This window comes from Oryctolagus cuniculus, chromosome 1 (assembly GCF_964237555.1).
Source record: "Oryctolagus cuniculus chromosome 1, mOryCun1.1, whole genome shotgun sequence".
Taxonomy (NCBI): Eukaryota; Metazoa; Chordata; class Mammalia; order Lagomorpha; family Leporidae; genus Oryctolagus; species Oryctolagus cuniculus.
In genome coordinates, this window is record NC_091432.1 from 161,245,652 (window position 1) to 161,271,283 (window position 25,632).

A 25,632-nucleotide genomic window follows, 5' to 3' on the forward strand; every position below is an offset into this window, starting at 1 on the left:
TTATATAGCACCTCCAACTCTATTTAAAACTAACAAATTAGAATGTCTTCACAAAGAAACACACATTACATCTCATAAAGTCAAATATCAAAGCAGTTCTTTGAATTAAGTCACCTTGCAGCTTTTCCATTAACTTACGGGTGTGAAAATTCTCGTTTCCCAAGCTTCTTTCTAAGCACTCAGGTACCCAGAACCACAGAGTAGTCAATGCAGAGACAGAGGCAGGTCGGGAGAAACAAGGCCTTACATGGTTATGCATTTCCAGCAGCTTCCTTACTGCACCAGGTGAGCACAGAGGGCCAACTCTGAGCACGTGTGACACACACCTGTCGGTGACTGTGATGGCAGCGTGTGATTCAGGAACAACGAGGAACACACGCAATGACTGTGCGCCCACAGCAAGCCCAGGGGGTGTCGGTGCCGCTCCTCCCCTGCCCGCCCTCAGCTTCTGAGCCCCACCCCAGGCTCACCAATGAGGTATGCATGCAGGAGATGAGGAAGGACTGGGGTGGGGTGGGCAGAAGGCCCCTGCTCTTCTTTGTCAGCAGAAAAAAGCTGGGTCTCCCTGACAGGACCTCACAGCCCTATCCCAGCTCACAGCTGCAAGGCTGAGAAGGCAGAAGGGTTTTTCCCAAGGTCATGGCTCGGGGTGTGTGTGTGTGGCCACTTGCTGACTCCATGGGGGCAGAGCCTGTATTTTGGCTCCTCCGTCCCTCCACTGTCCTGAGGACACTGACAGCTCCTTCTCCCTGAGACGTCAAGACGGATGTGTGCTTTCTCCACTGAACCTGGCTGATTGGACAAACGATGCCAGTCTCAGAGTTGAGAAAACCGAACAAGAGGGAAAAAGTCAAGTTGCCACAAACAAGTGAGCTGAAGGACAGCAGCAGCCCTGCCCAGGTCTGTCCACTTTCAAAGTTCCTTGAACACAAGTGAAACACATCTGTCGCCTCTGACCCAGAAACCTTACTCCCAGGGAATTAAACCCATGCTCATGCCCACAAAAGAATATGCAGCTGACTTGTCATACTCGTTTTATTCATAGTGGCAAAAAGACTAACAATCCTAATATCCAACAACAGAACAAGACAGAAAAGTGTAGAGAATCCATACAAATGGAATACTCAGCAACAACAAAGGACCGAATCTCACAAAATGACATGGATGACGTCCACGGAGGTCAGGTGCAATGAAAGAAGCCTAATACAAAGTGCTCACTTTTATCTAAAGGTGTCCTCCCATGACCCAGAACCACCTCCATGGCTAGAGAAGTCAGGAGAGGGGTGCCCTTTCTGAGTGGGGGTGGTGAGAGTCAGAAAAAAGGCTGGTGGGGGCCGGTGCTGTGGCAGAGCAGGTTAAAGCCCTGGCCTGCAGTGCCAGCATCCCATATGGGCGCCAGTTGGAGTCCCAGCTGTTCCACTTCCAATCCAGCTCTATGCTACGGCCTGGGAAAGCAGAAGATGGCCCAAGTCCTTGGGCCCCTGCACCCACATGGGAGACCCAAAAGAAGCTCCTAGCTCCTGGCTTCAGATCGGCTCAGCTCTGGCTGTTGCAGCCAACTGGGGAGTGAACCAGCGAATGATCTGTCTGTCTGTCTCTGTCTCTCTCCATCTTTCTGTAACTGTCTTTGAAATAAACAAAATTAATCTAAAAAAAAAAAAAAAAAAAAGAGGCAGGTGGCAATGACACAGACTTCAATCCCATTCATAGAAAAGCTCACCCAGCTCTGGGACCAGGCAGCAGAGGCAGCTGCGCAGCACTGTGAATACACTAAATGCTGCTAAATTATGTAATGATGGATATAATGGCAGATTTAATATTATATGTATGTTACCATAATTTTTAAAAATTCAACAAGCTCTCCACTTGAGATTTATGCATTCTACTATGATAAATTATACTTTGATAAAATACCAAAAAGTAACATGGAAAAGTCTTCCTGACAGTAAGCAGGCTTGGAGGACAGAGCCTGGATACTCTGTTTCTACAGGAAAGTTTTCTCTCTGGAAACACTGCAGACACCCTATGCTAAGCCCAGTTCTTTGGTAAATTGGGCCCACCTTTTCCACCTCTTCCTGATGCTTCAGTCCCCAGAGTCATCTGCCAAACTATGCACTTAGGCAGAGTAAGTAGACTAAATAATTCTCCCAGACTTTTGATTAAGAATCACATTTAGGCTCTACTAGGAAGGCGGCCACCAATATTCAAAACGAACTCCGGGCCTCTTCATTTGCCTGTGTCGCCACTGGCCTGTTTTTAGACTCTAACAATAACACAGCGTTCCCAGTTCCATTTCTGGAAAATCTCAATGGGTGTCGAAGATACCACAAATCTCTCTCCCCTCTTAAAACTCAAGCAGACACTGAGCAGAACAGCTCAAGGAAGGCAAAGTGCTTTGCCTGAGGTTACGCTGAGAAAGTCGGACCGCCTGAGTTATGCTCAAACTTGCACCCGCCAGCAGGTGCTTTTATACCTGTCAGGGGACGGGGAGGGTCTACAGCAGTAATCAGCAGACCATGTGAAGAAAACACGTGAACACATCCAAAGAGGCTCCCAACTGCAGGCCTGCCTCCCCTTCCAGGCTCACAATGCCATGGTCCCTGGGGTCCCCTGAGGTGTAGGTGTAGTGTGGAGGGAAAGCACGAAGCTTCTACTGGGAAGAGTGGAAAGGAAGAAGATGCAGGTTCACAAACAGCTCTGCAGGGTGGCTGGCTTAGGCTCTAGAGCAAGGAAGAGAAGCACGGCGCTCCAGGCTGGTGCATTATTTAAGATGCAACTGAATAATAGATCTTCCCACTGCTTCAGTAGCAGAACAGCTACCAGCCACTCTGGCGCTCCCAGCATGGTAGTTTTTCTACAAACACTTTTCTGAGGGAATCTAGTAGATTTTTAAGAGAAAAAAATAAAAAGGGGGAAAACAAACACAAAAATAAGTTAAGGAGCCTAGAGGCACCCCAGGTTGGTAAGAACCAGGTTGGTAAGAACCAGTAGAAATGATCTAGAAAGGTCTCTTGACTTGACACGTAGGATCCTCACAACCTTAAGAATAGAAGCCTTTTAGAGACCACCATGTCACTACTCCTTTTCACAAAAACAAACTGAAAACCAGAATTTAGGTGCAAGACTTAGTTAGAGCTACAGTCACCTGGCTAATACTAGTGATGCCCCTGGTGTTTCCTGTATGCAACTATAAAAATGTCCTGGATATGCTTCTACAATAACTGTTGTAGGATTCTCACTCATGAACTATCATCCATTCACTACATAAATGTCAGGAATCCACTCTCCTAAATTCTCAATTAGTGTCTGATTCATACTAGTTTATGCAACAAGTCTTCCCCAGATCCAGTCAGTTCAGGGTAGTAAATACTTTGTGCATGCGTTTAAAGCCCTGCCAGTTTCTGGGGTTACAAAATGACTCAGACCCAGGAGGGGCTCCGCGTTGATGGGAAGTGCCGGGTGGCATGTCACAGAGGTGATAAGGGCTAGAATAAACAGTGGCAACTGCACGCTGGCCAATCCCAGGCCAGAGAGCAACAGACTCAGGCTGACTGCAGAAGGGTCAGGGAGAAACCAGGCTTCTAAAAGTGACCTCACCAGGAAGTTCCTTCTCTATGATTCACCTTTTCAAAAACAGCGATGTTTGGTTTTGCTAATTAATCCCCTTAAGTAATTTCCTTCTGTCCTGCAGATATATTTAGGAGTTATATATTATATATATTTTTATGTATATAATATATATCTTATATATATTATATATATATATTTTTTTTTTTACTAACTCTTCCTTTCACCATACATAATACAGGTTGTCCAGTATGCTCTACTATAGAAGGATATTGGATAATGCTCAAGGAAATACAGAATTAAAAGATAAGTTTATTTTGGTACAAAATAATTTTTGAAATCTATGCAGCTTCTTCATAATACAGCTTTTCCATGACCACTCATAAAGGGTGGGTGGTTAGTCTAGAAGTTAAGACAAACACATCTCCCATTGGACTACCTAGGCTGACACCCAGCTGCAGCTCCTGCTTCCAACTTCCTGCCAATGTGCACCGAGGAGACAAAGCAGGTGATGGCTCAAGTAATTGCTACCCATGTGGAAGACCTGGACTGAGTTTCCGGCTCTCAGTTTCACCTTGGCCCAAGCCTGGCTGTTGTGGGCCCTGGGGAGTGAAAAGGGACAGGAGTTTGTTCTCTATTTCTGTCTCTGTCTCTCTCAAATAAATAAATAAGACTACAAAAAGAAACACAAGCAACTGGAAGAGTTCCTTTAATACTATGATAATAACTGGCTCTCAATGATTGGAAACAAACTGCTACATTTGAAACAGTGTCTCTTTCATGGAAGAACAAAGATCATGGAAACTGCATGTCCTACAAGAGTTCATATATGTCTGCCTACTGATTGCTAGAAAGCATTATTTCCCCTGTTCACCTGCAACTCCAGACAAACTCACAAAGTAGTTACAAAATAGCTGTGGTTCCAAAGCTTTTCTTTAATACAACCACAAAGATATAAATGGATTTTAATCATTATGTATCCATTACAGTCTAGTAACTGTTATCCATCAACAAGAACAATTATCCCAACAATACAGTCCCAGAATGGGTATTTTCTCTCCAAACAGCTCTGACTTGCCAGTAAGTCATACTTAGTCCTACAGTTACACAATGTATCTACAAGAGGAGGCATGCTACAGCTTCCAAAAATAATGTGAACATAATACACAGTTTATACAGCTGATTGAAGTCTACACTAGAAATAACTACTAATTCATTCTGCTGTCCCTAAAATCTACACTAGAAATAACTATCTGTTAATTCTGCTGTCCCTGTTCACACACCCCCAGAGATAAAATTTAGTAAACATCTGTATTCAAAGCAGCAATGTAAAATCTGTGCCATGATCAATGACATGATTTGAAATTTGTGCCTAACACACAAATATTTTGTTCAGAGGGGATCTAACAAGACTATGCTTCCACTACTACTGCTGTGATCGGAGAAAGAGAAACATAAATAAAACCGACGATCTATGAATATTCTCATTAGGCTAAGTGTAAGTCTGAGAGTTAAAATAAAACTCATGAATGTAAAATACTTCCCCGTGGTCTGCAGAATGCAACAGTGTGCGAGTGGTTCACAAGAGCTGCATTACATGTTTAAGGTTAAAGACCTGATTTATCTTTGACTATCTGGCAGAGGCACTAAACAAATATCTAGACTGATTTAAAATGACTAAAGTACAAATTACTAAGTGAAGGCTTAGGATTTCTCATAAATGGTGGTGACTAAAACAGTGTTTTCTAGCCTTGTTTCATCCACCTACCACAAAGGTGCACCTCAACTGCTCCTCTCCCTAGGTCAAAGCACGGCTACTCAGGCGCTTCCCAAGACTTCCAGTTCACAGGACACTGCTGCCTAACAACTCTGCTACAAAACAAAAAAAGCTCCAGCTCCCTCCTTCCCAAAAAAAGAAAAGAAATTCTCCTCCAGTGCGGCTTTATTTTTAAAAGACTTTGAAAAATTAAATAGGGGACAGTTGTGTGAAGCAGTGGATTATCTCACCACTTGGGATGCCTGCCTCACATGCTAGAGGGCCTGTTTGAGTCCCAGCTGATCTGCCTCTGATCCAGCTTCCTAACAGAGGGCCTGGGAAGATAGTGGATGGTGCCCCAAGTGCACCAGAATAGAAATTCGGGCTCTTGGCCTTGACCTGGCCCAGCCCTGGGTATGGCAATTTGGGGAGCAAACCAGTGAATGGAAGTCAGTCTCTCTCTCTCTCTCTCTCTCTCTGCCTTTCAAGTAGATGGAAAAAAAAATTTTCAAGTTAAATGCATTTATATGAAGGGCTTTTTAGCTCTCCACATTCTTCAGCAATGGATCACAAGCGACATCCACTTGACAAGAGCATGGTAACCCTCAGTGATGCCAAAATATTTGCTCCCCTCCAGTTCTATCATCAAAAATGTCACACCAGAATGGCATTCGGGAATGGCTTGTGGGAAGCAGAGCAAGGAGAAGGAATCAGATCTGGCATTAGAAGAGCTCACAAACACTGTGTGCAACCACAGGCAAAAGAACGTGCAATGCACCCTGCTGGGCTTTGCTGGCTTCCCAGCCCATTCTGTCCCACGTTGCAGACGGTGTGGATGACGTGCACAGAGTTCTCCATTACTGAGCACTGCACCCACATGTGAAGATGCTAAGGGCTGTCTTTACACCTCTAGTCCTCACAGCTTATACTGTTCTTACAGCAAACACATGGCTTACTTAACAGTTTATTTCTGCCTCATTCTAAGCAATCAAGCTGTGAAAAATGTGTTTGGTGGCTAACTTTTTTAAAAATTTCTTTGAAAATTTTATTTATTTATCTTATTTGAAAGAGAGACAGAGGGAAATGTCCCATCTGCTGGCTCACTCATCAAATGTCCACCATATCCAAGGAAGGGCCAGGTCAAAACCAGAAACTGGGAACTCAATCCAAGTCTCCCAAGTGGATGGCAGGGACTCAACTACTTGAGCCATTAACTTCTATCGCCCACAATATGCATTAGCAGAAAGCTGGAATCAGGAGCAGAGCCAGGACTCAAACTCAGGCAGTCTGCTAATGGATATATGAGTCCCAGCTGGCCTCTTAGTCAATGCAACAAACACCTGTTCCTAGATTTATGTTCTTTATTCTTAACATACAATATATATGTAAAAAAAAAAAAAGGTGAAAAAACACATCCCTTCCTCTACTACTCATATAAATGTATGTCACACTTCAGAAAACGCTGTTTTGGGGACACCAAAAAAGGGCAAAATAAATGCTGAACTTGGCCGGCGCCGCGGCTCACTAGGCTAATCCTCCGCCTAGCGGCGCCGGCACACTGGGTTCTAGTCCCGGTCGGGGCGCCGGATTCTGTCCCGGTTGCCCCTCTTCCAGGCCAGCTCTCTGCTGTGGCCAGGGAGTGCAGTGGAGGATGGCCCAGGTGCTTGGGCCCTGCACCCCATGGGAGACCAGGAAAAAGCACCTGGCTCCTGGCTCCTGCCATCGGATCAGCGCGGTGCGCCGGCCGCAGCGCGCCGGCCGCGGCGGCCATTGGAGGGTGAACCAACGGCAAAGGAAGACCTTTCTCTCTGTCTCTCTCTCTCACTGTCCACTCTGCCTGTCAAAAAATAAAAAAAGAAAAAAAAAATGCTGAACCAAACAATCAGATCTTTTTGGATTTGACAGTCATTAGTGTCTCTTCTGAGCTCACAGGTTATCCAGGATGACAAAGCTTTGGGTACAATGGCCGGCTGGATGTGAAAATAGTCAATTTAAAAAAATAAAATGTCACTTTAAAAAAAAAAAATAAAAAATAAAAAAAATAAAATAAAATGAAGGGGCCAGTGTTGTTGTGATTTAAGGAGTTAAGCCATCACCTGCAGTGCTGGCATCCCATATGGGTGCCGGAGTCCTGGCTGCTCCACTTCTGATCCACCTCCCTGCTAATGTGCCTGGAAAAGCAGTGGAAGATGGCCCAAGTCCCTGCGCCCCTGTACCCATGTGGGAGACCTGGATAAAGCTCCTGACTTCAGCCTGACCCAGCTCCGACACTTGTGGCCATTTGGAGAGTGAACCAGCAGATGGAATGTATCTCTATTATATACAATATTTATATATACATATATATACATATCAATAACTCTGCCTTTCAAATAAATAAGTCTAAAAAAAAAAAAAACACCAAAATGAAGCAGTCACATGTACAGGAGCCATGGCCAGAGCCCAGGCAGGTCTTCCAGGCTTGAGCAGACAGCTGCCAAATTCCAAACAGTGCATCTCCTCACCAAGTAGAAAAAGTGGGAGCAGACGCTTTCCAGCTCAGAATCCTGCCACTCCTCCACAGTGAAGGCAGCACCCAAGCCTAATCCAGCGCTCTCCTAGGCGCTGGCCATTGCCATACTTGATGCTGCGGCTGCAGGCGGAAACCTTTCCCACTGCTGCTATGTAGCCTTCCCAGCACTGTGGTACAGCAGGTGAGGCTACCACCTGTGAAACCAGCGTCCAATACAGGTACCAGTTTGAGTCCTGTCTGTTCCACTTCCAATCCAGCTCCCTGCCAGTGCATGTGGGAAGACAGCAGAAGGTGGCCCAAGTGGTTAGGCCCCTGCCATCCACAAAGGAGACCTGGCTCCTGTCTCCTGGCTTCCGTCTGGTCCAGCACCAGCCATTGTGGCCGTTTGAGGCATGAACCAGTGGACAGAAAATCTCTCTCTGTATGTCTCTATCTCTGCCTTTCAAATAAATAAATCTTTTTTTTTTTTAATTAATGGTAATAACCCAAGAATCTCCTATTTGCTGGCTTTGTGGGCATCTACTACAATGGCTCTTCACAAAAATGCCTTTGGGGTGAAACAGGCCCTACAAGGTTTTTTTAACTTTAACAAACTTCACATAAATTATTGCCATGTTTAACCTACCTTATCCCTTGGGTTGTTTGTGACCTTGACCCTCAGTGTTGCGATCAAGAGACTAACTCAGTAAAACACCTGAGATGCAATCACTCCACCTCTCCCCACCTAGGTCCGGGGCAGTCACACCTTCAGACATCCCCATCCCCCAAAACACCACCCCCAGCCAGGAACCACCCCCCCATCCTAGAAGAGTTTAATCAATGAAGCATGTTATTGAGATTCAGTTCTCAACCTGGATAAATTAATCTGTAGCCACAACAGCTTGATAGGATCAGTTTTAGGGATTAGCCAAGGGCTTCCCTGGTGGCTCACATTCTTGGAAGCAGTGTGTCGAAAGTACAAGCAGTGATTACTAACCCTTCTGCACCCTCCACCCTGCCCCCACCACACCCACACCCACAGCTTCTGCCACTCCCCAGCCAAATCCACAGAACTTTTCAAACCAGAGGGTGCTACCACACAAAGGACCAAGGTGGCCTGAAGGGGCCCCACCCAGTTCCAAGAACTTATCTGCTTCCTAAAAAGACAGCCTTCCTAAGGAGAGAAAAACCTTGCTAAACTCAAGAGTTAATGTGGGAGGGGCCGGCACTGTGGCACAGTAGGCTAAGCCTCAGCCTGTGGCACCAGCATCCCGTATGAGTGCCAGTTCGAGTCCCGCTGCTCCTCCTCTGATCCAGCTCTCTGCTTATGACCTGGGAAGGCATGGAAGACAGCTTCTTCCTGGGACCTAGAAAAGGCTCCTTGCTCTGGCTTCAGATTGGCCCAGCTCCGGCTGTTGCAGCCATTTGGGAAGTGAACCAGCAGACGGAAGACCTTTCTCTCTGTCTCTCCCTCTCTGTCTGTAACTCCACCTCTCAAATAAGTAAATAAATCTTTAATTAAAAAAAAAAAGAGTTAATGTGGGGATTTTATCTTCTCCCTGAAATCAGTAAGTTCTCACACTTATCTTGGAGACAGATAAATAGTTGACTGAACTTTTGTCAGTATACAAAGATCTGGGTCAAAAGTTAAACAAATACAAGCAGAAATCCTTGCAGATGAATCCCCCAGGGACTGATATAAAAATTCATTGGTCTTAAGGCTATGGATGAGTAAAAATAGTAGTACTCAGAGTGTATGGCGTGGGGCACAAGGCTTAGTGGGAAACTGACTCACTTCTTTGTGAGGAATGTCAAGCCATCAACACCCTAGGGACTTCTGTGACTCCCCTGCCCTAGCATTCAAGGGTTTTCGAGAGAGCGAGATCAACTCCTTCTTTGTGTGTTTTCCTTGATACCTGGCTGGTACCATCTAGCTGGACTTCCAGATCGCCTCCCTGATCAACCCAGGAGCCAGCGCTTCAAGTCTCCAGCACCTGTTTCGGATCCCATTCTTAGGTACCATCCACTTGCCACCCAGGACCTGCCAGTGTCCTTCCCACGCCATTCCACCCAGTCCTTGCTCAGCCCCGGGAGGTGCACACATCGCTGCACCATTTTCTAAAGTGGCTTACACTGGACTGGATCTGTTCAAATGTCCTTACGTCTTAGCAAGAGGCCCTACAGGGCATGGGCGGGGCAACCCCACCCTCTGCTGTAGCTCTGTGCCACACAGTCCCCCTACTACACACACACCCAGCCCCAGGAATCCCGATGGAGAGAGGCTGAAGTCTAGAGCAGTGCACAATGTTTGAGTCCAACTGGCTCTGCAGAGTAGAAACTGAGCCTTGTTCACCGTTGTCTCTGTCCCCCATCAAGTGTCAGCTGAGAGGTTCTTCAACGTCTCAGCGGCGTGAGGAGAGAGGACTCCCCTACATCACTCCCTAGCAGTAGCTCTGGAAAACCTCAGAAAACACTTCAAAAGCCACCGTAGCTAGTAAAGCAGCCCGTTCCTCCCCACGGGGGAGGGGGAACTACAGCACCCTGTCCCATCAGGCTCTTAACCACTGCCTTGTCTCCCCAACGAGACAGCAGCAGGAACGCACTCTTCCCTCTCTTCGCATTCCCCAAGGGAAGCGGAGGCGCTGCTGAGATCCCACAGCAAATGGCACGGCGCTACCAACGTATCACCTTAAAAAAACGCTCCCGGCCCCTGGGCTGCTACAGGGAAGGCAGGGACACTAACGAAGGGGGAGCACCCAGGGCGCCGAGCCAGGGGACTCCCAGGGCTGCGGCAGGGAACCCACAGCCGCTCTCACTGCGGCCAGCCTTGGAAGCGCAGCCGCCACCGCGGAGCGAGGCTGCACTCCATCCCTTTGCCCCGGAGCGCTCGCTCGCAAGTTCTCGTGCCCACTTGAAGAATGTCGGAATGGCGCAGTCGAAACTGCGGATTATTCAGAACTTACACTACTGTGTAAAAGCGGACCCTCGACAAAGACAAAAAATGAGAGAGGCACCGGTATCAGAGCACAAAGCATTCCCCGTCACTCCCTTCTACTGCACCCGGACTGCGGAGGCAGCCCATGGAAACGGAGAACGAAGCCGGACGGTCCCGCAGTCGTCAGCCTCTGTCACGCACACCCCACAAAACGCCACACCAAGGGGTTGGGAACGGCGATGGAAACACAAAGGCATACAGCAGGCGACACAACCAGGCGCCTCCAAGGCAAGCAAAAAGACCCGAACCTGGGCGCAAGTCAACGAGCCCTCCCTGCGACTTCTCAACTCAAGCCCAAGCGACTCCAGAGCGTGGAAAAACTGACCCAGGGGCCCCGGAGGCCCCGAGCCCACCACGCGCCCGCACGCCCAGCCTAGCCACCCTCGGCCCAGCCGCGCCGCTCCGGAGGCTACTTACGCGGAACCATCCTGACAGCTCCCGCCGCGGGGGGAACGCGCGGTCTCCTCGCACCGGCATCTCGGGCGCGGGTCCCGCGTGGGCGCACCGTTCCGGGCCCGCGCTCCTCCTCCGCGCCGCCGGTCAGTCCTCGAACCTGTCGCCCTGGCAGTCGGGGTGCAGCCCCGCGGGGACCCACCCCTTTGTCCCTCCTCCCGCGGCGGCGTCGGCCCGCCCCCCTGCACGAGCGCAGCGCTTGGGCTGCGGCGGCCGGGCCCGGGAAACTCTCAAACGGGCCGTTCCCACCCGCACGCAAGCCGGGGGGGGGGGGCGCTGAGAGCGCACACTCGCGCCGCGTCCCCGAGGTCCCCGTGGCGGGCTGCGTCACGCCCGAGTCCCCGCCGGGGGCTGTAGAGCCCGGCAGCGGCAGGAGGTCCCCGAGGCCAAGCGTTCCGAGGCCCCCGGCCGCACCGCCTCCCCCCACGGGCCGGCCAGATGGTTCGCTCCGCAGCGCGCGCTGGGGCCGCAGGTCCGGCACGGAGCGCGTCCGGCCCGGCAAGCGCAGCAAGTTTGGAGAGCCGGGCGCTGGCGGGTTCCTCGCCGGCTGGTCCCGGTGGGGCAGCGTGGGCAGCCCGTAGGGACGCCTTGTGGAGAGGTCCGCAGAGCCGCGCCCCAGCCGCGTTTCACTTCTCTTCCGAAGAGAAGAACTAGGAAAATCCCGGCACTTTCCTCCCCGCCGCCAGGCCTACCGGGCCGGCTCGCTCTCTTAAATACACACACACACACACACACACACACACACACACACGGCGTTTCTGCGTTCAGCGACTGCCCCGCCGGCTCACTCGCGCTCGCTCGCGCTCACACACACACACACACACACCGACGGCGTTTCTGCTTTCAGCGACTGCTTGCCCGAATGGTGAGCGTGTAAGATGCTCGTATTAAATATTCACGCAGGTCTTTTCAGGACAGTCAACTCCAGGTTACCTCCCTGGGCCATTTCCAACATCTCCCATAAAGCCACTGAAATCCCTATTCCATCATCAGGTTAGGGCTCCCAGGAGGTCACAGCTCGGATTTTATTTGCTTCTGAGTCCTCTGTGCAATATAAACGTTCCAGTGTCCTTAGCGCTGGCGTTATGGAGCCCTGGATTAACCTGCTGCCTGCAGCGTCGGGTATCCCATATACGTGCTGTTTCAAGTCCTGGCTGCTCCACTTCTTATCTCCCTCCCTGCTAATGCGCCTGGGAAGCAGCTGGAAGATAGCTTAAGTGCTTGGGCCCCTGCACCCACGTGGGAGACCCAGATGGGAGTTCCAGGCCCTGGCTTTAGCTGTTGTGGCCATTTTCTGAGTGAACCAGCAATAGATCTCTCTCTCTCTCTCTCTCTCTCTCTCTCTCTCTCTCTCGGTCTCTCTGCCTTTCAAATAAATACATCTTTGAAAATAATTAAATGTTAAAGTATCCTTATTTTTAAAAAACAAGTTATTTGGAAAATCAAAGCAGGTACTTGGTTTACAAATACAACTTTGGGATTGAAGTGGAAGGAAACTATGCTTTCCACACCCCTTCCCGGGGAAAGCAGGGCCTAAGCTCCCAAACAAGGTAAAAGGTCTGCTTCAGCCCCCTGAGGAGATGCAGATGCTAGGAGCCCTCCTGGAAAAGTTGCTTCACTTCCTGCCTCACCAAAACGAGTCTGGCAGTTGATGTGGAAGAACAAGTCCAGTAAAGGCCTCTCTGAGTGCTGTGCTCTGGGCTCCTCTGGAGTCCCACGGTGCAGGCCTGAGGGTGAGCAGCACTGAGCACACTGCCCACTGCCAGGCCCTGACACTGTGCTTGCGTGAGCGTTCCTGAACGAAGGCGTTCCTCTGCTGACCTCAGCACCTATTTAGAAAATGCCTCCTAAATTAAGTAGTGCTGACTTATGATAATAATGACGGCACTGGGAACGGGTCACACCTTAGTGATGCGAGCCTAACCACCCGTGCTTTAAAAGGAAGGGAAGAGTCCAGAATGGAGCAACTACACGTGCTGAATGAGTCCCTTTTTCTCCCTAGAGCCTGGCTGGCCAAAAGGATCACCACTTGCCAACTGAGGGTGTTTTTTCCTTGATATTCAAGTTAACTAAAAGGAAAGAAGGGAGCAAGCATTGCAGCAGGTTAAATCACCTCTTAGAAGCTTGCAGGTTCCAGTCAAGATCCAGCACCCTTCTGATGTGCCTGGGAAGGCAGCAGAAGATGGCCCAAATGCCTGAGCCCATCATCCATGTAGGGGACCAGGATGGAGTTCCAGGCTCCTGGCTTCGGCCTGGGCCAGCCCTGGCCATTGCAGCCATTTGTGGAGGGAAGCAGCGAATGGAAGATCTCCTCTCTCTCTCTCTCCCTTTCCCTCTTCCTCTCTTTCTGTCACTCTGCCTTTCAAATAAATAAACAAATCTATTGAAATGAAGAAAATGTAAACTCTAGTTTCTCAGCCACACTAGTTGCATTTCAAGCGCTCAGGACCGTACAGATATAGAACATTTCCATCACCACAGAACGTTCTAGTGGGCTGCGCTCCCGCACGCGATGACATCTTGATAGGCTAGAACACACCCTACAGTGCGCGTCCGCTGGCTTTGCTGGCGGCAGCAGGAATCAGCACAACTCTCTAGAGAAGCAAGTTATTACCGTATGTTTCTCATGTGTGGGGTTGCACACCCTAACCACACTCCTGCACTTGGCTTGTTCAAGGGTACTTTTGGACAAGTACTTTCTCATCACCCCTGCCAACCTCCTGCCTCAGGGAGTTCAGCCCCCTTTAACAGCCAGGAAGTAACAGGAACCTGTGTAAGTGCAGAGATTCCAGATGGGTTCTGGGTGGTCTGGGGGTTTTCAGTGGGGGAGGGGGGGCCTCCTGAGCCCTCCTGAGATAGGAGGACTGACTTGCGGATGAATCCAAAAGGAAGTACAGGAATGAGTTTGCGAGATTAAGAAGCAGAGAAAGCTGTTCAGGTGAGGGGAATAAACAACACAGAGAAAGCAGGCTTACTCTTGCTGAGCCAGGAGGTGAGGTGGCCCAGGCTAGCAGGAACTGGGCTAACACAGAGGTGGGATAAGAGGGGCATTTTATGAATATCGCTCTGGCAGCTTCTTGGAAGCTGGATTTGGTGGAGGCAGGGGAGATTTCAGTGGTGCAAAGAATGACAAGACCAGCAACAAAATGCATTTTTGTGGGCACGCAGGTGAGAGATGACGTGGCCGTGAGGTTAGGCAGTGTCAGACATGAAGGAGCCAGAGTGGAGAGAAACTGCGGATGTGGATCAGCAGGCTGGATGACTGCCTGATAAGATACAGGAGACAGAGGGAAGTGACTTTACAGTGACTCTCTGCTTTCTGGCTTAACCCAGAGACTTTACAGAAAGAGAGCACAGGGCTGGGAGCAGACTCTGGGAGGGGCTTGACGAAGGATGATGAAGTTAGTCATGGACCGCCTGTCAGGGTTATGGTTCACCCAGGTGGAGAAGTTCAGTAGCGGAGCAAATATTTTTCAAGTGTCTACTGTGTGTGAGGCATCTGGGGTGGAGGAAGAGAGTTTGGAGTCATCAAGGAAAGCGGAAATCATAGGAACAATGAGACCACTCGAAGAGCAATGCGGATGTAAGGCGAGAGAGAACCGAGGACAAGACCTGTCAAACTCAAGTCCCCAGAACACAGACCATAGAGGAGCTTCCAGAAAGACAAGGGAAACCTCCCAGAGAAGTGTCCAAAAAGCCAGGGGAAGAAGGAAGTCCAGGCAGGGGACACATAAGCTAAGAAGAGAGCTGCTTACTAAGGAGAGGACCACAGCTTATCTCAGCCAGAGCTGTTTCAATGGAGGATGGGACTGAGGTCAGGTTACAGTGCCCCGGTGTGGGCAGCCCCTCCTCACTCTATGGCTACTTCCAATAATGGAAGATGGCAAACATCAGTGGGCAGTGACGGGAGCTACTAAATGACAGGAACTCTACTTAACTGGCATAGCAAGCCATCATTTAAAATTATAATGAGCCCACAAACAACAAAGAGGATGATAATGACATAATTACCCACAAAGAAGAACATACTTCATCTAACCTATGACAACAATGATGAAATTATTAAAAATAGGAAAGTATGTGGGAAAGAAGATCTGATAAGAGGCTTATGCATCTATTTTTCTTTTTAAATTGCTGCTGTTTATTGGATGGTCATTTTTGTTTATCAACACTTTTCAATGTAGTCAGAAGACTTCCAATCAATGTAATAAACTACATGTGTTTTCCATCTGAACTCTTCAAGAATGCCGAGGTTTAAGATGGATACACACACACACACACACACACACACACACCTGTTTGCACTGTGGTTATAAAACAGCATCAACTGATAGCAAAGGAAACACTGAAAGGCTCACGTTACTTGAGCCATTCCCCTGGCCTGTACACTGAGTGGCAGGCTGCGATCATACAGACACTCTCCTTCCACACACATGTGTGGCTCCCAGGTCCCCTGGGGCTGCGTATATGTCACAGGGCGCCTGATGGAGATGACGATACGGTATGTACACAAATGACGGAACGCTTCCAGCATTGCTCACTGCAGAGGTGACTGATGTGCTGAGACAGCAGCTGAAACCCTGCCTGAGGGAAGAGACACCTGCCAGGGGGAAAGGTCTGGCATTGCTCACCTTCCCAGCAGCCTCCGCTTCTCTCCCCATCCCACCCTCCACATCCTCCTTATTCCAAGCATCGGAGCCAACAACCGCCCATATTCACTCCCATGACCCCTTCCACAAGCAGCCGTCCCACTCCTGCGGCCCCTGAGATCAGATCACCTCCAGGGAGAGGCATCTAAAGTTCTGCTGCAGGGGCCTGTGTGGCTCTGCAATGGGTTAAGGCACCACTTGTGATGCCGGCACCCCAGGTGGCCCACGGTTCGAGTCCCAGCTGCTCCACTTGTGATCCAGCTCCCGGCTGATGCTCCTGGGAAGGCAGCGGAAGTTGGCGTGCTTGGGCCCCTGCCACTCACGTGGGAAACCAGGATGGAGTTTCTGGTTTCAGCCTAACCCAGACCTGGCTATTGCAACCATTTGGGGAGTGAACTAGTGGATGGGAGATCTCTTTCGGTCTCTCCTGCTCTCTCTGCCTGCTGCGCTGCTTTTCAGGAAAAATAAAACAAAACAAAATCCTACTGGTAGTTTAAAGTTCTGCTTTGTCCCGCACTCCTTCACTGTTAGTACTTTAGAGTTTAAGTTCAGTTTGTTAGCAGTGGGCATCTGGCCTAGCAGTTGAGGCACTGGTTAAGATGCTCCCATCCCACATCATCTGCATCCTACATTGGAGAACCTGGGTTTGATTCCAAGCTCTGGATCTTGACTATGGCTTCCTGCTAATGCAGACCCCAGGAGGTAGCAGCAATGGGTCCTGCCACCCATACAGGAAAATCTGGACTGAGCTCCTGGTTCCCAGCTTCTGCCCCGGCCCAGACTCAGCTGTTGTAGGTATCCGAGGAGCATACCAATGGACAGGAGATCTCTTTCTCTCTCAAATAAATAAATAAATAAATATTTTTTTAAAGGTTTACTTACTTATTTCAAAGGAAGAGTGACACAGAGATAGACAAAGATCTTCCATCTGTTGCTTCATTCCTCGAAATGGCCACAACGGCCAGGTCTGGGCCACCCCAAGCCAGCAGCCTAGAACTGCATTCAGGTCTCTCATGTGGGTGGCAGGGACACAAATGATTGGGCGATCTTCCGCTGCCTTCCCCAGGCACATTAGCAGGGAGCTAGATAGGAAGTGGAGTAGGCAGGACTTGAACCAGCACTCCAATATAGGATGCCAGTGTCCCAAGTACTACCTTAACCGTCTGTGCCACAATGCCAGCACCATCTCCCTCTTAAAAAAAAATTCACTTGTCCAGGCCCGGTGCCATGGCTCAGTAGGTTAATCCTCCTCCTGCAGTGCCGACACCCCATACGGTCACCAGTTCTAGTCCTGGCTGCTCCTCTTCCAATCCAGCTCTCTGCTGTGGCCTGGGAAAGCAGTAGAAGATGGCTCAAGTCCTTGGGCCCCTGCACCCACGTGGGAGACCAGGAAGAAGCACCTGGCTCCTGGCTTCGGATCAGCACAGCTCCAGCCATTGCAGCCATTTAGAGAGTAAACCAACGTACGGAAGACCTTTCTCTCTGTACCCCCTCTCACTGTCTACTATAACTCTACCTCTCAAATAAATAAATAAAATCTTTAAAAAAAAATAAACATTCACTTGTTTATTTGAAAGACAGAGTAACAGATTTTTTTAAAAAATTGTTAAAGTACTCTTCTTGGGGCGGGGGGGGGGGGGGGGGGAGGGGCAGGTGGTAACTAGCTACCTAGCTTCAAAATCCTAAACTGCAATTTACAGAACTGCTTGCTTAATATGAAACTGTTTCCAGAAACATAGTCCCATCCAACTCCCCACACCCACAGAATAACAATATTTTTTTTTTTTACAGGCAGAGTGGACAGTGAGAGAAAGAGAGAGAAAGAGAGAGAGAGAGAGAGAGAGAGAGAGAGAGAGGTCTTCCTTTTCCATTGGTTTACCCCTCAATGGCCGTTCTGGCAGCATGCTGCCGCCGGCACACCATGCTGATCCGAAGGCAGGAGCCAGGTGCTTCTCCTGGTCTCCCATGCAGGTGCAGGGCCCAAGCACTTGGGCCATCCTCCACTGCACTCCCAGGCCACAGCAGAGAGCTGGACTGGAAAAGGAACAACCGGGACAGAATCCGGCGCCCGACCAGGGCTAGAACCCAGGGTGCCGGCGCTGCAGGCGGAGGATCAGCCTAATGAGCCGTGGCGCCGGCCAGAATAACAATCTTCTAAACTGAGATGTTCCTCTTCACATCTCTGATGGCTCTAGAAATGTGTGTGATAACAGGGGAATAAACTTGTACAGGCAGGAAAACTCTCGGGCTTGCTTCCATGCTCTGAGCAACCTTTGGAAACTTTAGCTCCCTAGTCTTCTGATAAGCAATTTGCAGACTGCCTGCTTTCAGGATGTTCCCACATCTTCATTTTATGTGGAAAATCGTCATAGGCTGAACTTTTCAAGTATGTCCAAATGTCTACCTTTCTGCCAATTTTCACACAGCCATTCCTCTACTCAGTAAAGTAGATAACCTCAGGGGTAAGACCATTTATATTGTTCCAGTTACTAAAACAATTTTTGTTGTTGCTAACTTTTTAGACCAATGAGTTTTGCAAAAATTTCAAAAATGATCATTATAAGGTTGCTAAGCAGTTCAGAAAAGCACAAAGAAATTTAAAAATCATCCAAAATCCTAAGAGCCAACTGCAACATTAGGTGAACATTCCAGACACATGGCATTGCAGCTGCTGGCACTTCTGTTTTTATTTTAAGATTATTGAAAGGCACAACAACAGGGACAGAGGGAGACACAGCGAGAGCTCTTCCACAGCCAGGTCTGGGCCAGGCCAAAGCCGAGAGCCAGGAACTCCACCCTGGTCACCCACCTGGGAGCCCAAGCACCCAGGCCATCTTCTGCTGCCTTCTCAGGTACAGGCAGGAAACTGGATCAGAAGTGGCATTAGCCAGGACACAAACTGTCACTCCAATATGGGATGCCAGCATCATAGGCAGTGGCTTCACGTGCAGTGCCACAATGCCAGTCCCAAGTATCTTAATTAAAAACTGATTTAAAAGTCTTGTTTTATATTATCAGAAGGAAAAGCAACTTTAGTTAAACAGAAGAAATTCATGAATGCAAGATAAATATGTCTTACACCTGATATATTAATCCTTGAAAGATGATCTAAAGAGAAAAGAAAATGAACCCCCCCACTTCCTGCGCCCTGACCAAAATCTTCATGATGAGTTTTCCAAAAACACTCCTAAACTTAAGAAGACCAGGGCAGGTGTTCGGAGCAGCTATAAAGACCCTGCTTGGAACAGCCACAACCCTTATCCGAGTGCCAGGTCCCAGCTCCATCTCCCATTCCAGCTTCCTGCTGAGAGGTAGCCTGCAGAGCTGTGGATAACAGCTGCCACTCACATGGGAGATGCAGAGAGAGTTCTGGGATCTTGAGGAGTGGATAGAATATCTCTCTGTGTCTCTCTGCCTTTCAAATAAAATGAAAAGGAAAAAAATCAGATAACTTAAGAGAACCAATGATGAAAAACATAAGGTATTCATGGGCTCCGACTGTTCCCTGTGTAACCGCGGAAAGCTTCTCTCCTCCGCAGGACCCACCTGTCTGCTGTGTCCCCAGATCTTCCCTCGCCATCCCACCCTAAGGCAGTGGGACCTGGAGGTCGGGTCTTTGGGGTATGATTAGGTTTAGACTGCGTCTTAAGGGTAGGGCCCACATGATGGAGTTTGTGCCCTTCTAAGACCGGAAAGAGAGAAGTCCCCTCTCTCTGCAAGCAGGCACCCGGGAGAGGCTAGAGGAGCACACCCTAAGAAGGCATACACCCACCAGACAGCAACGGGGCCTTCAGCAGGAAGTCCAACCACAGCACAATGCCCAGCTCCTGAACTGTGAGACATAAATGAGTGGTGCTTAGGTTCAGCGGTGAGTCCTTGGTATTCTGTTACAACCTGAATCAAGACACTCCACTCCCAAGGCCTCCATGAGCTGACCACACTGCCTTCCACAGCTCAGCTCCACCACACCCTCCCAAGCTCACTGCCAGGAGCCACACTAACCATTCTTCGTGGTTGTTGATCCAGAGACCTTGTCAATGCATTCCTGTCCCCAAGTCTTTGGGCTTCTCTACCTGGACCACCAAGCTGTCTCCTGCTTAGATCTCTCTTTCCACCTAAAGTAGGGATCACCCCCTTGAGATGGCTCCCAGGAATCAATGCACACCCTCAGGAGAGACAAGGTCGAGTCAAGGAAGAGGTGAAGTCCAGCTGAGTGTTTTATTTAATGTCAAACAAGCATTTTGGAGAGCATAGTGCAGGGGTATGAAAATGTAAGAGAGGGTCAGCGTAGTGGATTAAAGCCTTGGCCTGAAGCACCGGCATCCCATATGGGCGCCGGTTCTAGTCCTGGCTGCTCCTCTTCCAATCCAGCTCTCTACTATGGCCTGGGATAGCAGTGGAAGATCACCCAGGTCCTTGGGCTCCTGTGCCCACATGGGAGGCCCGGAGGAAGCTCCTGGCTCCTGGCTTCGGATTGGCGCAGCTCTGGCCGTTGCAGCCACCTGGGGAGTGAGTCAGCAGATGCAAGACCTCTCTCTCTGTTTCTACTTCTCTCTGTAACTCTGTCTTTCAAATAAATAAAATAAATCTAAAAAAAAAAAAAAAAGAAAGAAAGAAAGAAAGAAAATGTAAGGAAGAGCCGACGCTGTGGTGTAGTAGGTTAAGTCTCCTCTTGGGGCATCAGCATCCCATATGGGCACCAGTTTGGGTCCTGGCTGCTCCTCTTCTGATCCAGCTCTCTACTATGGCCTAGGAAAGCAGTGGAAGATGGCCCAAGTCCTTGGGCCCCTGTACCCACATATGAGACTGGGAAGAAGCTCCTGGCTCCTGGCTCCTGGCTTTGGATCAGCACAGCTCCAGCCATTGTGGCCATTTGGAGAGTGAACCAGTGGATAGAAGATCTCTCTTTCTCTTTCTCTCTCTCTCTCTCCCTGTCCTTTTCTCTGTGTGTAACTCTGACTTTCAAATACATAAATAAATCTTAAGAAAAAAAAGTGATAGGAACCCTGATGTACAGGGATTGATCTGATGTATATGGTGCTCCAAGAACCTTCCGGGCACTACATGAACACACTGAATGTAAATGTTCCCCATGACTGTGTGTAGGCCCCTGCTTTAGATGTTAAGAAGCTGTTTCAGAGAGAGAAGGCAGCTTGCCGAGCCCAGCCCCAAGCAGATGGTGCTAGACTCTTGACCGAGGACTGTCTCTTTCAAAGTCATTCTCTCCACTGCTCTGTGGCCCTGTTTATCCACTGCACTCATTGCTTCTCCCGCAATCACACAAGTACATGGAGTGGGGTGGTGGGTTTGTGTTCCTTTTAGCTCCTCTTACTTATTTACTTTTGTTTTTTATTTGAACGGCAGAGAGACAAAGACAGCGAGACAGAAATCTTTTATCCACTGGTAGTTCCTGCTAATAGAACCCAAGCTGTCGCAGCAACCAAAGTACGTTCTATCCAAACAGTGGTGGAGAATCCAGTTTGTGAAACTCTTCCTATGAAACATGAAAAAGGCTAATGACACGGATGCCACGTGACTCTAGACAATGAGTTGGTTACTTAAGAGTCTCTGATTCAAATGGGATTCTGGGGTCTCACTGAATTTCCCTTCCCCTACCCCCTCAACAAATGCTTCAGGAGAAACATTGCGGTAACAATTTGTCCTAAGCAAAAAGGCCCTCCTCTCCCAAGCAAGGGAAGAAATCGAAGGTGAGAGGGCCAGGATGCTCCCGGTCCCAGGAAGCACAAGCCCTCCAGGAGCCTCTGCATAAAAAACAAGTCACCGAATCCACTAGCCCTAAGAACACAGCTTAAAACTGTCAAAGCCTCTCCAGAATTCTCGAAGAATGTTCAACTCTTTGGAAAGCGGCCTCAGAAAAGGGCTGCAAACAGCTAGCTCTCCAGGGCAGGCCTGCAAATTAGCACGGGCAGCTGAAAGCAAAGGGAGCAGGCCTGTAAACAGCAGCTCCAAGACAGAGTCAATAAAAACTGAAAATGTGACTTCCAGCATTCACGGTTCTCTGCACGGTGTCCTACATTTCTCTGATGATGGGGACAGCATCCCAGGTTCCTCCCCAGAGATTCCACAGCTCTGAGAAGGGCGGGATTTGCCTGGGGAGGCGGGGTTAGGAAATTCTGCTTTGTTAGAATTCTCTGACACCAGACTGGAAGATGACATTTGTGAAGGCAGGTGAAACATTTTGAAGGTTAGAAGTAATTATTTGCAAAATGCTGCTTTTGGGCCACACAAGAAAGGATCTGGTCTTAGAATTCTTTTTCTAAAATTTATTTACACGTCTGTATATAGATACACACATTTGGATGTCAGGTTTTTATTATTATTTATTTGAGAGACAGAGAGAAAGATAACCCATCCACTTGTGCCTGTAACATTCCTTGGTGAGAGCCAAAGCTAAATTCAAACCAGCTCTCTCATATGTGCCATAGAAACCCAATGACTTGAGCCATCACCACTGCCTCCCAGGGCCTGCATTGGCAGGAAGCTGCAGTCAGAAGTGAAGCTAGGTATCAAAGCCAGGTACTCCAACATGGGATGTAGGCATGTCACCTGTGAGGCCAAACACCCTCCCGTCAACTATTTTTATATAATAATTTATTATTTACTCAAACTACATTCCCAAAATAGTAGTAAAATGCAACTAAAATGTCACCAGCCAGGGTGAGCTACTGTTGGCAGTAACTAGGTGAGCACCCTTCCAGGGAACCCCGCATAGGTGAGCATGCAGCTACTCCTACCACCTCGTACACCTGGGACAGAAGCTGATGTGGACCAGGCTGGCTCTTCTGCAACTGTCGCTTCTACGTAAGAATACGGCGTGACTGTATCTGCACAGACTACTGATCATTTTCTGCCTGTATAATATTCCATTTGTAAGAATATACCAGAATTGACTGAATAAATATTTTTACTTAAAATCCTTTTTAAAACTGGTACAGAGAAAAAGAAAGAAAAAAATCAGATGGATAAAACTGCTGATACTCATTTACCATCGATAATAAGAAAACAAGTAGCGTGTTAGGCAGAACTCACAAGATGTGCTCAAGATAGATAATGAGTTAGCAAGATATGTGAAAGATAAACAGAAGAAAAATAGAAAATTTCTGTTAAAGGTATCTTCCATCTACTGATTCACTGCCCAAATGGTTGCAACAGCTAGAGCTGGGCAGATCCGAAGCCAGAAGCCAGGATCTTCCATCTACTGATTCACTGCCCAAATGGTTGCAACAGCTAGAGCTGGGCAGATCCGAAGCCAGAAGCCAGGAGCTTCTTCTCAGTCTCCCACAGAGGTGCAAGGGCCAAGCATTTAGGTCATCTTCCATTGCCTTCATAAGCCATAGCCGAGAGCTGGATGGGAAGTGCAGCCGCTGGGTCTTGATCCAGCACCCATATGGGATGCAGGCGGCAGCTTTACTCGCGACGCCACAGTGCCAGCCAGCCCCAGAAACAGTAAATACTAATATTTAACTTGTAATTGCATTTATTTTATATGTAAATGTTTGTAAAACTTATGATGGATATTATTGTTAATGACAAATATTTCATAACTATTAATAAGATCCAGGTCACATTACCACGAGACTGGCAGCCAGGATGGCCCTAAATCAAAGACCCATTGGTGGCATCCACTATGTCCCATTCTGGCCCCATCTATACTCTGCCCCCAACAAAGCAGTTAAGCATAGATCAATCACTCCAGTGATCTGTTTGGTTAAGACACTGGCTGGACACCAGCTCCCCACACTGGAGAGCCTGGGTTCGAGTGCTGGCTCTAGCTTCTAATTCTAATTTCCTGCTAATGTGAACTCAGGAGGCCAGCCATGAGGTTCCTGTCATCCACAAAAGAGACCTGGTTTGAGCACCTGGCTCCCAGCATCTGCTGGCCCAGGCCCATCAGAGCAGGCATTTGGGGAGTGACCTGGAAGATGGGAGCTCTCTGCCCCTCTCTGTCTACCTATCTCTCAAATAAATTTAAAAAGACAACGACACAAACAAAAGAAGTACACAGATCACTGGTGAGCTGCAGCCATATCCCTCCCACAAGGCAAGCGTGTGCTGGTTTTAGCTACCTTCTCTTCTGAATGCCCTTCCCCAACCTCCACTCTGGTCCCTGTGACCACACCATCACAGGGAAAGCTGACGAGGCAGAGACAGGACACGCCAGCACTGCAAGCACAGGCCTCCAAGGCAGGACTCTTGCACCCCGTTCGTACTGGAACCCCGTTAGGTCAGCAGGCTCCATCTCCGCCCTCGTGTTGCCAGTGGGTTTTGTGTTCACTAAACCGTGTGACTGGAATATCTGACTTCAGTTCCTGAGCCTTGCTGTCTCATGATCTCTAGGAGAGCTTGCCTGGCCTTGTTCTCGGTGGCTAAGACCTCATCAAGCTACTTTCCCGCACTCCTTGGGTAAGAAAGGGCAGCAGGCGGGGTGGGGAGCCACAGGAGCAGAAGATATGGCAGATTCCTTGCCTGTCCAGGATGTGAGGGCCACGGAACACGGGAGAGTCATTCAGTCTCAGGAATGGATGGGGCTTTTAGCTTTTCCTGCCTCCAAAGTTATGATCTAAGTGTAACACAAATCAGCAAGGTTTATTTCCAAGAGATTCAGAGCTTCTTGAGATTTACATTCAAACACTAAATCCCATAAACAGAACATCTCCCTATTGTTTTTCATTTACTTGAAAAGCAGAGTCGGGGGGAAGGAGAAGGAGAGAGAGAGAGGAAGAGAGGGGGAGAGGGGGAAGAGAGGAAGACGGAGAGGGGAAGAGAGAGATCTTTCACCCATTGGTTCACTTCCCAAATGCCTGTAGCATCGGGGCTGGGCCTGGCTGAAGCCAGGAGCCAGGAACTCCAACCAAATCTCCCAAGAACTTGAGCCATCATCTGCTGCTTCCCGGGCTCATCAGCAGGAAATTGGATGGGAAGTGGAGGCAGGACTAGCTCCCAGGCACTCTGATATGAGACGAGGGTATCCCAAAGTATTCTGTGTTAGAATATTTGCTCCCTGCTTTTTTCAGTATTACTCCTAGCGTTGCTTTTTCATTTTAAATACTTCAAGAGGGGGCAGGTGTTGTAGTGCAGCAGGTTAGGCTGCTGCTTTTGACACCTTAATGCCATGGAAAAAAAAAAAAAGACCTATGTCAGGTGCTTCATTACCAATCCAGCTTCCTGCTAACGCACCTGGGAAAGCAGCAGAAGATGACCCAAGGGCTCACACCCACATGGCATCCAGGTGGAGTTCTAGGTTCCTGGCTTCAACCCAGTCCAGCCCTGGCTGTTGCAGCATTCTGGGGAGTGAACCAGCGGATGGAAGAGTGACTTTCTCTCTCTCCCCTTTTCTGTCACTCTGCCTTTAAAATAAAAACAAATAAATAAATCTTTTAAAAAAAACGACTTAAGAAAGTATGAAATCATTGTGTGGGTACTGATAAAACTACCTGTCTGAAATTTCCATGAATAGCTAATTCCTAAATTGCTCAAATTCCTGAATGCTGAAACCATTCCAAGTAAATATACAAATAATCCCAAGTAAATACAAGTCCACCAACTAACACTTTTACAAACACAGCAGAAACCAAATTCCAGAAGCCAGGAGAGCACTGGATTAAAGAGCACAGCCACCAAGTCAGACAGACCTGGATTACAACAAGCCCTTGTTGGGCTACTTGTTAGGTTCAACTTCATGACAATGCCACTCTTCAAC

The 25,632-nt window shown here is 48.6% G+C and overlaps 1 protein-coding gene across 8 annotated transcripts in view; it reads right to left on the reverse strand.

Moving 5' to 3' along the window:
• TJP2 (tight junction protein 2) overlaps positions 1-25,632 on the reverse strand; it is a 138,063-nt gene that overhangs the window by 72,816 nt on the left and 39,615 nt on the right. Inside the window, exon 1 of one of the 8 annotated variants that reach the window (XM_051846393.2) lies at positions 11,227-11,400. The exons of 6 other annotated variants lie outside the window; for them this stretch is intronic. In XM_051846393.2, the coding sequence (XP_051702353.2) occupies positions 11,227-11,286 (60 nt within the window). In that variant the 5' untranslated portion in view covers positions 11,287-11,400. Of the gene's footprint in view, positions 1-11,226; positions 11,401-25,632 lie in introns of those variants that run through there. One more of the 8 variants, XM_051846386.2, reaches the window with a different exon arrangement.